The 13,753-nt window shown below is 36.6% G+C and overlaps 1 protein-coding gene across 1 annotated transcript in view; it reads left to right on the top strand.

Moving 5' to 3' along the window:
• Positions 1-3,724: 3,724 nt before the first annotated feature.
• SOX5 (SRY-box 5) overlaps positions 3,725-13,753 on the top strand; it is a 263,340-nt gene continuing 253,311 nt past the window's right edge. Inside the window, exons 1-2 of the mRNA XM_026868079.1 lie at positions 3,725-3,729; positions 12,417-12,648. Of these exons, the coding sequence (XP_026723880.1) occupies positions 3,728-3,729; positions 12,417-12,648 (234 nt within the window). The 5' untranslated portion in view covers positions 3,725-3,727. The remainder of the gene's footprint in view (positions 3,730-12,416; positions 12,649-13,753) is intronic.

Here is a 13,753-nt window from a genome sequence, read left to right as displayed (position 1 = left end):
AAAGGCAGTTAAACATTCTTATCTCTTATGTAGAAATAGAAAAACTGGGAGCCAGAAAGATTCAGTAAATTATTTAGGGTTACACAGGAAGTTGCTGTCTTCTGAATTCTTAATATTGTGTCCTGGTTTCATAGTCCATAACTGAGGTAGAGAGGGTATTCAGCAGTAAACTACCTGGTTGTAGTTTCAGTGTTTGTACTTCGTGCAGTGTTCGGCAATTATCAATGCCAAAGGATGTTGCTGTACTCCAGAATTAAACTTTTGTGATGTGTTTCAATCAGTCAACAAGGTGTCATTCAAACAAACATAGAGCTTGCCAGATGACTACTTACACAAATCGAAAGCTATTTATTAACTTTTTGAAATTAAAAATGGTGACAGTGGACCTTTCTTGTTGCCTCTTATATCCAGTTCAGGCTTGTAACCTTGAAAATATTGCTTATCGTCAGCCCATTATATGGAGGTGCTTGTTAATGTCTGATACAAATGAATCCATGATTTTTCTCTGTGTCCAAGTTTAAGTATTCCTAATCAATTACTTTGGTTGTAGTAGATAGCCGATAAAGTGACTGGACATTCTCTTCCAATAGAGAAGTGTTCTTTCCAGTATCATCTTCAGATAAATCAAAAGCCTTTCTGGGAGATCTGCTGTCTGTTGCCCATGCACTGTCTTTTTATAGGGATTCATGCTTGAATTGTTCTTAGTGCCAAATCCATGTAGTTAGAAAAACAAAAAAGCAGTATGTGTGTGGGGAGTGTAGAATACAAAAAGAAGTTTGAAATAAGGAAGTTTGGTTGTTCACTTTTGTTTAACAGATAAGTTAAGCATCTTAGAAAATTAGCACCTACACCTCTTATGCCTGAAGGAATCTGAACGTCCTCACTCCCTTCAGGGCCAGTGGTGCCCTTTGAATGCCTTGTTGTCCATGCAATGGTCATTTTGCTCTTAATACTCTTGACATGCATTTTACATCTGAACATCTGGATTCAGATTTACTTAGAATATAATTAGGTGTATACCCAGAGGGGAGAAGGATTTTGATGGATGAAGTCTTTTCAAGAAAATTATTATTATCACTTGTTATGGCAATAGCAACCAGGTTTACTTTAATGTTTGTTTGGTTTGTTTTTTGTTTTTTTTTTTTTTTTAGACTATAGCTCTCATCTGAAGTTGGACCTCCATGACAGTATGTGCCTCAGACTACTAAATTGTTTTAATACATCTCAGTAAAAACAGTTCATAGGCATGTTAATGGTGATATTTTTTTTATTTTTTTTTTTTTTTCCTAAGTATGTTTGAAGGCACTGTGTGGACAGTGTGATGTAGAAGAAGAGCCAAATGTTTATTTTAAGATGTGTTTGAGTGAATCTGTCTACATAAACGTGCCAGTGCTGAGAAAGAGGGGCTCTGCCCCTTTTAGATCACAAAGCCCTCTCAGTGGGGGATGGTTTTGGTAATGGAAAAAACAAAAAAAGGTTTCAGTATGTGGTGGAGGAGGTAAAATAAACAAACAGCAATGGATGATTACTTCTCTCCATCAAGGCTTCTTTATCCTTGCAAGCTCAGTCAGTGGTCAGTGTGTTAGACACCCTCTCCCTGTTTTATCCATCCCTCTAACTGTGTTCTTTGACAGCCTTAGTTTATACAGCTGTGTCTTTGTGGAGCTGGATGGGAATCACTGCTGAACAACAGACATGAAGGTAGACAAAATACCTGTGGAAGGGTGAATGGCACATGTCCTCAGATTTCCCCTGGAGGGAAGGATACTGGTTTGGGTTTTTTTTTTCCTCCTTTCCACTGTACCCCCCAACTTCTAAAGATGAATTTTCAAGTGGATGTCTTTTTTGCAACAGTGTTTCAGTGCCTGCCACTTCAGCCTTTCTAAAGTAAAATTTGAGACTCCTTATGGTCCCTAAGGTATGTTGTCTAATTAGAATAGTATATAACTTTGTTATTTGTGGATTTGTTTTTATTTCACATACCAATATGCATTTATTTGTTCAAAGGTATTTGTGTGTTATATGACTAATAGATATATTTTTCTTAGCTAACAGCTTGAGCGGTATCTAGGGTTAATGTTTGTTAAGATGGGTAATTGTTACCTGTTTATGATTGTTTTTTCTCTTGAAATTTTACAGGCATTTCTTGAATCAGATAAAGCAAAAAATGAGCTTTTAGGTAGTGGTGAGCTGAAGTCAATCCAGTTACCTACATATGCTGTTACAGCGATGAGAAAGCATGTTAGTATGTGCATGCAACAGTTTGGGAAGTGTTCAATAGTGCTTTAAACTGGACATGAATGTTCAGAAATCAGAAAATTACACAAGTGAGATATTACTGTGAGTGAATGGACATGTGCTATGATGGGTGATTACACACCACACGTTTATTAACGTAGATTTTTAATTGTTATGGTTTTATGAATAAAAACCGTGAAAACAATACAACAAATGTTAACCTTTCACAAGACAACTGAAGAAGACTTCACAGTACAATATGAACAGTGAGTGATGCAGGATCCCTCACATCGTACCATAAGCCTTTTCTATTTTATCTCTCATGCAGTCATCTGTTGTAATGGAGATGACATGACTCTGCAGAATCTGAAGGAGACAGGAGTGCAAAACTGCCTAAACACTTGAAAAACATCTTTTCTTTAGGAATGTCAGAATGTCTGAATAACATTATTTTTATTTAAACAATTTTTGTTTTACTCTATTTGTATTTCAGAGTAATTTTCAGAGGCAACAATTTTCACTCATTTCTGAAAGGCAACATCTGGGCTTTGGAACAATTTCTTTTCAGCTTTAAAAATTCTACCTCAAATTGCATAGACATCAATGTTCAAAATTTTTTGTGTTTTTTGTTTTTTAACATAATAGAAAGTCAATAATATATTTATCCCATGTAATTTTATTTTCAAATTCTGTTTCTTTCAAATGCTCTTTCTTTCTTGGGCTCTCTAGGATTATTTGTTCCTGGTCCAAGAATGCACCTGTCATATGTAAACCCTCCAAAAGTGGGGGAGCACACACATGCATGTGAACAAAAAAATAATAAAAATTCTAGACAGCTGGAATTAACCTGTTGGAAAAAAAGATGTTTACATCTGTTAGAGGCATTGCTCTTCCTGAGTGTATTTTTTTACACATACGCACACAGAAAAAATGTTTCACTGTACATGTAATTCTTAAAGGCACACACCCAATTCTACTTCCACTAAAGTTATTTAGAGGCCAAATATTTCAGCGATGCAAGCTCAAGCTATGAATGGATATGCATACATACTTCACTAGCATGATCTGTTTTACCAGGAAGCATATAATACATGCACTTGTAAGTGTATGTGCTTATGTATTCCTGTGTTTATTTGCATTTTTTTGTAAAGTGATAGACATGATGATAATGCATGTGCAAGTGATGGTCAGAGCAAGAATTTCTATAATAATGGTAGAATGATACTGTAAGTTCAGATGCATAAACATTAGTGCGTATATTGAAAATTATTTCATAAGTGCAATTATATGTACATTTATTAGAAGCACACATATATACAATATACATCTATTATTCTGAGTTTACCAATAGGGAAATTCAGAGTGAAGTGGGGAGAAACAGAGACTGTTTTTATTTCCTTGTTTCTGGTTTGTTTGTGACTATACAAACTCTGGTAAGGGAATGTTGTTGTTGTTTGAAAAAAAAAAAAATCCATTTGTTGAGTTTGAAATGTAAGTAAGGGAAGAGAAGGAAAAGGAGAGGGGGCTTGAAGCTCAATGGCTGTTTCTTTGGCACTCCCATTACTGAGCCATGACATGATGAAGAGTGGGAAAAGCTGTGTCATATTTTACCAAGATCTCAATCAGAATGGCTTCTTGTACTGAAATCTGGGTGTCTTTTGGGAGGGAATTCATATTATTAATGTTGATTCTACTGAAAGTAATTCATCATTTAGTAATGCTTGAAGAAAACTTTGTCGGCTTCATTAGACAAATAAAGAGTATGAGTGACCAAGAATAAGCTCCCTAAATTGCAAAAGTTTTAATATTAGGTAACTTTTTTCAGAATGAGCCCATGCTTCATCATATTTCTTTGTGATATGTAAGTCATTCATAATTGTCATAATTTTAAAGCTTTTTCAACTCCTTGCCTTCATTTCACTCAATGTCAATGGAAATTAGGTATGCATGTCTGTGTGTGATGTATGGATTCCTTGTAGCATGCAGCACAGCTCTCCCACTCAGCGTCTGGAGACTGACTGACTTCTTTTCTGTCATTTTCAAGTATTAGTTTGTACAGTGAAATTTCAAGGCCTGAAATCTCTAATTATTTGACTAGATTCCTCTTTGCAGTTCAGCAGGCAGACGAGTGATGATTACCTCATGTCATAGTGATTGCAATAATATTTTCAGCAGTGAGCAGTTACTAAAACTTTACATGAGAATAAAACCACAATGCTATTCTGCTATGATATGAGGAAAAATGTAAAATAATAATAAAAAGTTAAGAAGCAAGATGTATGGGAAGTTGAAGAGTTCAGCGAGGTACATTTCTAAAAGGTTGGGGCGGGGTGTAAGGAAGCCAGAGTTAATTTGAGGATGCACTGGAAAATAAATGTGCTTGTGGATTTCATTCAGAATCATCCAAGCAGAGTCTTTTGCATGAAAGAAGCCAGTGATCAGGCTCAGTTTACTTGAAACATCAACAATGGCTGCATCCTGCTGTTTCAAAGTTTGTGCTGATAGATGCTCATCGTCTTTGACACTGCACCATTACAATTTAATGTTGCCTGTAGCTTTCACAACGTTATTACTATTTTCCTCTTCTAGTTTTGAGCAGTTCTCAAAAAATCCAGGTTTTTAAGTTTGGGGTGTTTTTTGTTTGTTTGTTTGTATTTGTTTTGGTGGTGTTTTTTTTTTTTTTTTTTTTTAGTTTCTGGTTTGTAAACGTGCTGTTAGATTTTTGGCTCCTTTAGCTGACATACTGACTAGTGGAAAAAAAAAAAAAGGCTCATGAAGTTGACAGGTACCAAACAAAAACAAGATACAGGTTTTCATGCTAAAGCTGATTTTGAATGTGTGCTCTGGGTAAATCACTGAACATTCCTGCTTTAACTTCTGCTAGTTGCTGAACAAAACAGGAACAATAATGCAAAGAGACCTGTAGGAGATCTACAGAAGAATTGGGTGAGAATCTTTGCAGTAATAGAATATAGTATCTTGACAGAATTTCCTTCATCACATTAAAAATTCTGTTTTGGTTGAAGGTTGGTTTGTTTCAGACTAGAGTATTTCACTAAACAATTTAGTCATGCACAAAGAGTCTTTCCCAGTTACCTGCTTCAAAAGGTCAACAAAAATCTTAGCATAATGCACGTTGGGAACATTCAGTATGAATTTTTGGTCACAATGTATTTTTCCTAGACTTGATTTTTACAGTGGTTTTTCATGCATGAATTCCTTGTAAATGCAACAAAATTGAGATGCGAAGTTTTAGTTGAGAGCATAGAGTTTACAGCAAGTATTTTTTCATTTTTCTAATAAAAAAAAGAAAAACGTCACCAAATTTTTAAGTTTTTTGAACTATATTTGTAACAACTTTCTTATTTGTGGGTTTCAAAACTTGTCAAAATTAAACCATTTACCACTGGGATTTTGAACAGTACCTTTTCTCAAAAAAACTACAATACGTGGAATATCAGGTTTTCAGCCAAGCTGCTGATACTTTAATATATTTTAAAATGCAAACTTTAAAATAGGTAGAGAATAGCATATTCCCTGCCTGTTTTATATTCAGAGTCTTCTAAACTGGTGGACTAAAGAAAATTGTTAAAGTTACCCCATACACAGAGGAAATGTGGCAAGTAAAAGGGAAAAAGTGAGTTAGGTGAAATGGAAATTACTCGGTAGCCTTAACCACAGGTTTACTTGTGACAGCTATAGTAATAGACAACCGCACAGAAACATTACACAGGTTGAGCCATGAAGATCTTGTTTTGTATTGACAGAATGACTTGTTCACCAAAACCCTTTTCAAATAACTCAACTTATTTGTAACATATGTGCATTTTAAAAGATGGCTGATTGATACGGTCTTAGAAAGTAATAATTAACAGATTATTCTGTCTCGGTGTGAGTGACAGATGAGAGCATGTTTCGTGCACATTTTTATTGATTAGCAGATTAGAGAGGTTTGCTTCTTTTTTCTTTTCTTCTTTTTTTTAATTGTAAAATTAATTCAGTAAAGAATTCTAAACCAGGCTGTAAATGACTCAAAGATATTGCCAAGTGAAGTCTGTTTTTAGTGGTGTGTGTAGAAACAAGTTGGGTTTGCAGTTCCCAGTGGGACAGAGTGTAGGAGTCTGCCACCCTTACTCATGTTGAGTAATACTTATTACACAAGTAATCCTGTCAAAACGAGCAGAGTTGGATTTTTTTTTTTTTTTTTTAAAGGTACTAGTTATTCAGTGTGCATAAATAATGAGTGAATTTGGGGCCAGAATGGAATGGAGACAGTCATTAGTATTAACTTGGACCTTTTGCTTAGGCTGTCTATAGATCATAGCTTCAGTAAACCTGGGAGTATGAACCATCTTATTAGTTCTAAATATGTTCAGAGATGAGGCAGACGTATTGCTGACATTTTGGATAAGTTTTTGTTTGTGCATCTATATTTGTGTGTGTGTATGCTTACACATTAGCTGTATGTGATGCTGCTGCTGTCTGTAATCATAAGTATTTCCTCTGGAAACGCAGACTCTGTGGATTTCCAACATGTACTTTAATTAGAGGCAAGTATCCCTGCAGATCAGGGGGAGAGTCAGTTTGAATCCCATTGAAGTTCCTGTGACTGGTTTAGCGTATAGCATTTGGTTTGGAATCAGCCCATGTTAGTGAGTATGTTCCTGGTGCTGTTGGTAGCTGGAGTGACCCTCCACACTGCTGCTGGAGGATCAGATCTGCTTGTCTTGTCCTTGTGCATCTCTTCAGAATGCAGCCCCGTGCCTGTCTCCAATGCACAAGGCTGAGTGATTTAAACCGTACCCATGAGAAAGACTTAGTTTATAGCTGCCAGAGAAACTCAAGAGGTGAACATTTTCATGCCGATTCAGAAACTGGCTATGCGACTCCAGTCAGGCGCTGTCACGCCTAGTTATGGTGAGAAAACAACAATGCCTCTCTTGATAAGGGGAAAAAAAAGTCTTGCACAGTCAAAATTTTGACATACAATTTAAATCATCTTGCTACATCCTGTGGACTTGGAGCTGTCAAAAAGGCAAAGCCTGTGTTTGAATAGAAAAGCTTTTTATTTCTTTAAAAAGTGTACCAACTATAATTATCCATAACTATGCAGGCCTGTTTTAATGCTGTTTTATAATTGCAGGTCTTAATGCTAGATTATACAAAGTCATTTATAAATAGTCAGAACACAGAGGGACTTTGGAAGTTTTTAACCTGTAGATTTCTGTGGGTTGTGGCAGCTGATGGGATTTTGCCTGTATATATATGGGGCGAGCTGTGTAATGATTGATGAATCCCTTAATTAACTCCCAACAAGTTAAGATTTATGGCCTCATATCTTTTTCCCCTGACACATCTGTGTTTGTCACTTTTGAAGACATGGATAAGCCATTTCTCCAAGAGCTTTTGTGGGTATCTGAAATGCTTCTGAGGTATTTTGCTTAATGTAACAAGATCAGAGTTTTATGACATAAATTTTATTAAATGTTATGGCATGAGCAATCAGATTGAGATGGATGCTGGTTGTGTGCTAGAGGGCACTATCTCCTTGAATACTGGATACCATTATAGATTTACTTTGGGTATACAATCATGTATGAAATGAACTAGAATCAATGAACAAATGGAAGTGTAGTGGTAACACTTAAATGAGGTTCTGTTAAAAATAATAATTTTTTTTTTTTTTAGAGTGTGCTGTGGAAATATCACTTTTGTGAGGCACTGAACTCAAGGAGGAAAAAAACCCAACAAACGAAATAATGTTATTTGGTACTCTGAAATTATTTGGATGGAACTAATATTTGTTGATGACATGAGAAAACAATTCATGTGGATGCAGTGTAGCTCTTACTCTTTCCAGTGGGAAAATCTAGCGATGCTGAAGTCAGTCCAAAAACACTGAGATCAATAGACACAGGGTATCAGTTTAAGCCTACAAAGAGTCTGTTGTAAATTGAAGGAGAGTAAAGAAATACGTAGAGAAGCTATTGTAAGATGGATCATGTCAAATAATTGTGGGATGAGTGAGTTGAGTGAGATTTTACTTCCCTGAAAAAAACATTCTTTCTACCAGGAAAAGTGTTTATTTAATGAAAATTTAACAAAAGGCGTTTTTTTACTGCAATTTCTGCATATTAAGAAGCGTTTCCAAAAAAGAGATAAAAGAGTCCCTTTACAAGAAACAAGGTCGTATTTGAGTTCCTCACCAGAACTAAATCTTCAATTCCATCCTAACCACTGATAAAAATCAAGTATGGGGATACATTTCATAACTCTGATGTGTCTCTGCATTGGGCTGAGTACTGACTGTGTTCCACTGTGTCAGAACTTTGCAGATTTCGGTTGTCTTAATATAAACAATAGTAAATTTTCAGTAGAAATGATTAATGACATTTCAAAATGCAACTCTTCTTGCAAGTCTTAAGTTGCAGCAGATTTCATCTGCAGAGACACCCTTTGAGATTCAGAATCTGGTCCACTGTACTGCTACTTTCCTGAGAGTTATATCTTGGGGTTTTTGTTGTTTTTTGGGGTTTTTTTTAATCCTATCCATAAATTGATGTTTCAGGAAATTGATGTTTCCCCTCTCATTGTAAACCTTCTTTCAGAGGTTAAACTGAAACCTTTCAGAGGTATAACTGAAAACCCTTGTGTTTAAATTAGTTAGAGGAAAAGATCTTCAAGTCATGTAAGCGGTAAACTGTCATCATTGAGGGTAGTTCCAGGATATTTTCAGTCCTTTGTTTAAGATGGGCTAATTCCAGCCCATCATTAGACCTATAGCTGTTTAAAAAAACCTCAGTTTCAGGTAATGTTGTTTCTTAGAATTTAGCTGTTTCCCTTTCCTTATTGTTTATAATGGGAACTCCAGTTGCATCTTGGATACAGAATCTGTTAAGACCTAGTATTAGCTCAGCAGGAAAATGAAGATGTATGAAAAGATAATTCAAGGATACATGGTGTGGGAGCATTTCAAATTCAGAAGAGGGACCAACAGAGCTGTAGAAATAATGAAAGACCATCTGTGAATGAATTTATATCTTATGATGTTGTTTTCTGCTCATGAACCTATCAGAGGTGTGATCCTGTGCTGCTATAGGCTTTGATAGTTATTATCCTTTTGGAAGACTTTTCCATAAGTAGATATAGATTTATTTAGTTACTTAAATCTTCCATTTTCTTGTGGAAATTTCCTGTATGTTCATAAGGAGTAAGTAATTTCTGCAAAACTCCAGTGTTTGTGGTTGATGTTAGAGGGGACAATCAGATTTCTGAAAGGCCGGATTATGCCTGCTGGCTATGAACAGAGCTACCTGGAAACAAATTGCAGTCCTCATCTGAGCTGTGTGACCCTTATTTAGGGTTGTGAATCCATTTTGTTGAGTGTTGTAGTCACTTGGAAAAGTAATGCAGAGTAGATCCTTAACTTCACTGCCTTAGGCATTTTAGCAATTTGTTAGCCTTCTAGCATTGTGATGGGCATGTGTCTTGTAATTTAAACTGGATCTTTTAAGAGCTGCATGAGGAAGAAAAAAGTTTCTTCTTCGCATTCTAGTATCACTGTTAGGCCTACAGCCCAACCCACAGATTTTTGGTTTAGATCGGAACGATAATAATCTCATTTATTGCTAGTGCATGGAGGTGGTCAACTTTTTATAAAGTTCCCCACAGAAAATGTTATTGCCCCTGTTGGGAACAGCGACAAGCAGAAGGTAGTGATGATTTGCAATGTGGCAGTGTGCTAACCGAACATAGTAGAGGAAACTGTATATTCATTTATAAAGTTAGTGGAAGAGCTTTATTTCAACATGGTAGTCAAACTCTCCTTGTGAAGCAATGTGACAGAATCTGGGTTAACAGGAGTAGGAGTTTTTAACACAGTTAGGGTATATAGTATATAATACAAATCAATACAAAGCAAGGCACGGTCTCTATATGTTGTTTGTCAAAGTGGATTGTAGTGGAGATTTTTGTAGATCGTTTAAATATTTTCTGTGATGTTAACGAATAGAAGTGTTGTAAAGTATAGAACATTACTGTGGAATAATTGACTAATGATTTTATATCCCTCTCTTTTTGTTTGCCAAAATTGAGACAACTGCTTTGTACTGATTTTCACAAAATCTCGCTTTCTGAAAACACAAGCTTCTATTAAGGCAGCATTGAATTGAGTAACCAAAATGTTACACACAAAATCAATAGCAAATGTGTATCTTGATGCAGTGCAATGCAGAATATGAATAATTCACATTAACTTCAGGAGGGAGTTGCATGGTGCCTGCAGAAGAAAAGCTTGGGATCTGTCATGTCAAACATAGCTGTAAAATACTGAATTCAGTGGGCTACTAGAAAACTGCCAGTAAGAGTCTATCTGGTGATCTCTGTCTTCATACATATGCTTCACTGCAGACACGTAGGTGGGAAAGCCTAAAAGACAGAATTCAGGTAGGATGTATGAAGTGTTAGTCTGTTGGACTAAGTCAAACATTAATAGAAAATACAGATTGCTTCTCTATGTACAGGCAATAGGTGGTGTTCAGAACAAGCGATGTGCAGCTGAGTGTATGTTCTGCTAGGGATTTTTTTGTTGTTGTTGTTTTAAAATATAATCTAACTTGGCTCAGGAGGCAAAGCTCAAAATGAGATCATTAGAAACAAAATAAGTCCTAACAAAGGGCTGTTTAAAGTCACTGTTTGTTTTCAGACCCAGTTGACTGCTGCTAAGAACCATTTCGTGCTCAATATGCCAAATCGTATGGACATGCTCCACCTCACAGCAGCCCCACACATGGTTCAAGAGGCTGCCGGGCTTTTGAAATGCAGTCCTTCAACTGTGAAGTGGAAAATCAAAATGGGGTAATTAGAATCATAAATACTAGATTTTTGAGGAGGAGCAGTATTACTTCAGCCTGTCTTTTCAACTTGTACATACAATAGTCTTCAGTTTCCTTGTTCATAAGTTCCTATTTTCCATGAAATATTCCTCTTTTTTTTCTTTCTTCTTTTGACTATGCCTATAGATTTTCTTAGTTGTCATTCCACTCTCTTACAGATGCCCCTGCTTAGCACAGTGGCCCATTATGCCATCCATGCATACACCCTGATTTTCATGAACAATGTTGCTGTAATTAATCCCAAAAGTCTTCAGCATTTTAATACTTCACTGGACCCCTCTATTTTGAAGACCAAGCTGGAAGTGTTCTGGGTTCAGACTGTCCTTTAAAATTTTCAGTAGTGTCTGGTTTGGATGAAAACTGGATTTCCCAATGATGTAAGGATTCTTTCAGTCTTAGTTTCTAAAAGTTGAAGATACACATAGGCTATCAGGACAGTGTTATCAGGCAGTCTCAAAAATTCAGAATGTGGGCCTGAATTTTAAGTCAAGATCTGTGTGTGATTTTTACAATATGTACTCTACTTCATTTCCTTGTGTATCCTTTTTTATATAGATACAGATGTAAACTACATCTACATGTGTGTTTTCCTGATCTGGCTATAGGTAGGAAGTATAGGGTATCTTGGTAGCAAATCTTCATTCACTTAGTGCAACCCTGAATTTGTGTTTTCAGAAAGCTTGGATTATTAATGTCCAAATGGTTAATTGCTTAACTGTCCCAGATCTGTGAACCTGAAAGGATTCTTGCAACATGACTATAACACACTGTTGTTCATATGGATGAAGCTCTATAAACACAGACGTTCTGGCTTGCTAGCAAGTTATTTTATTGTATTTTATTTTATTTTATTTTTTTATCAGTTTGGGTTAAATACGTGCAGAGGATTATTCCTTAAAAGCTAAGTTGACAATAGCTTGTATCAGGAGACATTCTATCTTCTTACAGTCTCTTGCAAATGCAAAAACAGATGGGTATTTTTTAAAAGCAATTGCATTTCTTTATACACAGCCTTCTTAGGTGAATTTTCATGTTTAAGAAGCCAGAATACAAGAGAGTGCTATATTAGTGTATTATTCTCACAACAAACAAGCCACTGTTCTGTTGCTACCTGCTTGGCCATTGTTCCCAATTGTGTATGCTTTGCAGTGGTATTTGGATGGTTTCCTGCTCTCTGCTAGCACAAAAAAGGCATTTCTGTTACAATGGCCCCTAACCACACAATGACGGCATTAAGGATTTATTTGGAGGTTTCATTATTTTCTCCTCTTTTGTTCCTTCCAGGATGTCTTCCAAGCGACCAGCCTCTCCGTATGGGGAAGCAGATGGAGAGGTAGCCATGGTGACAAGCAGACAGAAAGTGGGAGAAGAGGAGAGTGACGGGCTCCCAGCCTTTCACCTTCCCTTGCATGTGAGTTTTCCCAACAAGCCTCACTCTGAGGAATTTCAGCCAGTTTCTCTGCTGACGCAAGAGAACTGTGGCCATAGGACTCCCACTTCTCAGCACAACACAATGGTAGGTTTGCTAATGGTCTATTGTGCTTACATCTATTCTTTGAATTCTGCCTCTACAGTAGCTTGGCATCCAGATCTGTACTTTATGGAGTGTACAGTGCACAGTTACACGTACAGAACATGCTACAATAGCATGAAAGCTTTGACCTAGCTGAACTGCCTTTACCCTCTGCTACAAATGATAAATCACTTGCAGCGCAAACTCCACTTTTCCTCACCTTTGCCTGCTGGCATTTAGGGTGCTAAAATTTTTAGCTACAGTGATGTGAATTTGAAGTGTATGTGTTCAGCAAACAGTAAATGATTTTGAAACACTGTAGGTGAGAGTCATGTTTGGAGTGGTGTCTGAAATATGACCACAATGCTTGATTTTATGCAATAGTAAGGCATGGAAATCTGTATAAAGTGTAGAAAAAGCAACTTTAGATTTTGCTGGTTTTAAAAATTCACATCTGATGTGTATTTCACATGCCACAGATACCTGCAAGAAAATTTGCTGTGCTTATGGAATTAAAACAGCCTACTACTCTTTTCACTTGTGAATTCCCACCTTTTTGTGCACTTTACAAATGACACTGTGCACTTAATTCCTTACATTTAGCAGCCTGCTGGAAGTCCAGAACTGGTTTTATCTAAAAGCAGACGAACAAAAAGAACAAAAAGCAGTGCAGGGTTCCTCACTACTATGGTAGTGTCACTACTGTAACATGATGTGTTTGGGCCCTTCATGCTGACTACCGTAGAACATTTTTATAAAGATTGAAAGGTGTAGGGAAAGGCATTGAAATCCCAGGACTTGGGCACCTCGGCAAAGCTGTCTATTGTGAACACACTTACACAGCTCTTGCCTGTTTACAAATTGACTGTAACTTTTCTGTTAGTCCCTCACTTTGACGAGGGCACTGCCAATTTCACTTTAAGTGAAGATAATGAATGGACCTGCAAATCTGAAGGCTTTTAAAAAAGCCTAGGTGATAGTGTATTCTCGTAAAAGCCTGCAAGAGCTTCATAGTGGTATTTAAGCCCTTACAGCTCATTATGCATACGTAACAAGCCCTAAGTAAAAAGCCTTAGGGATTATTATTTCTCATAGGACCAAGTCACTG

The sequence above is a fragment of the Athene cunicularia genome, assembly GCF_003259725.1.
Source record: "Athene cunicularia isolate RWA chromosome 1 unlocalized genomic scaffold, athCun1 chr1_part2, whole genome shotgun sequence".
Taxonomy (NCBI): Eukaryota; Metazoa; Chordata; class Aves; order Strigiformes; family Strigidae; genus Athene; species Athene cunicularia.
This window is presented reverse-complemented; position numbering and strand designations above follow the sequence as displayed.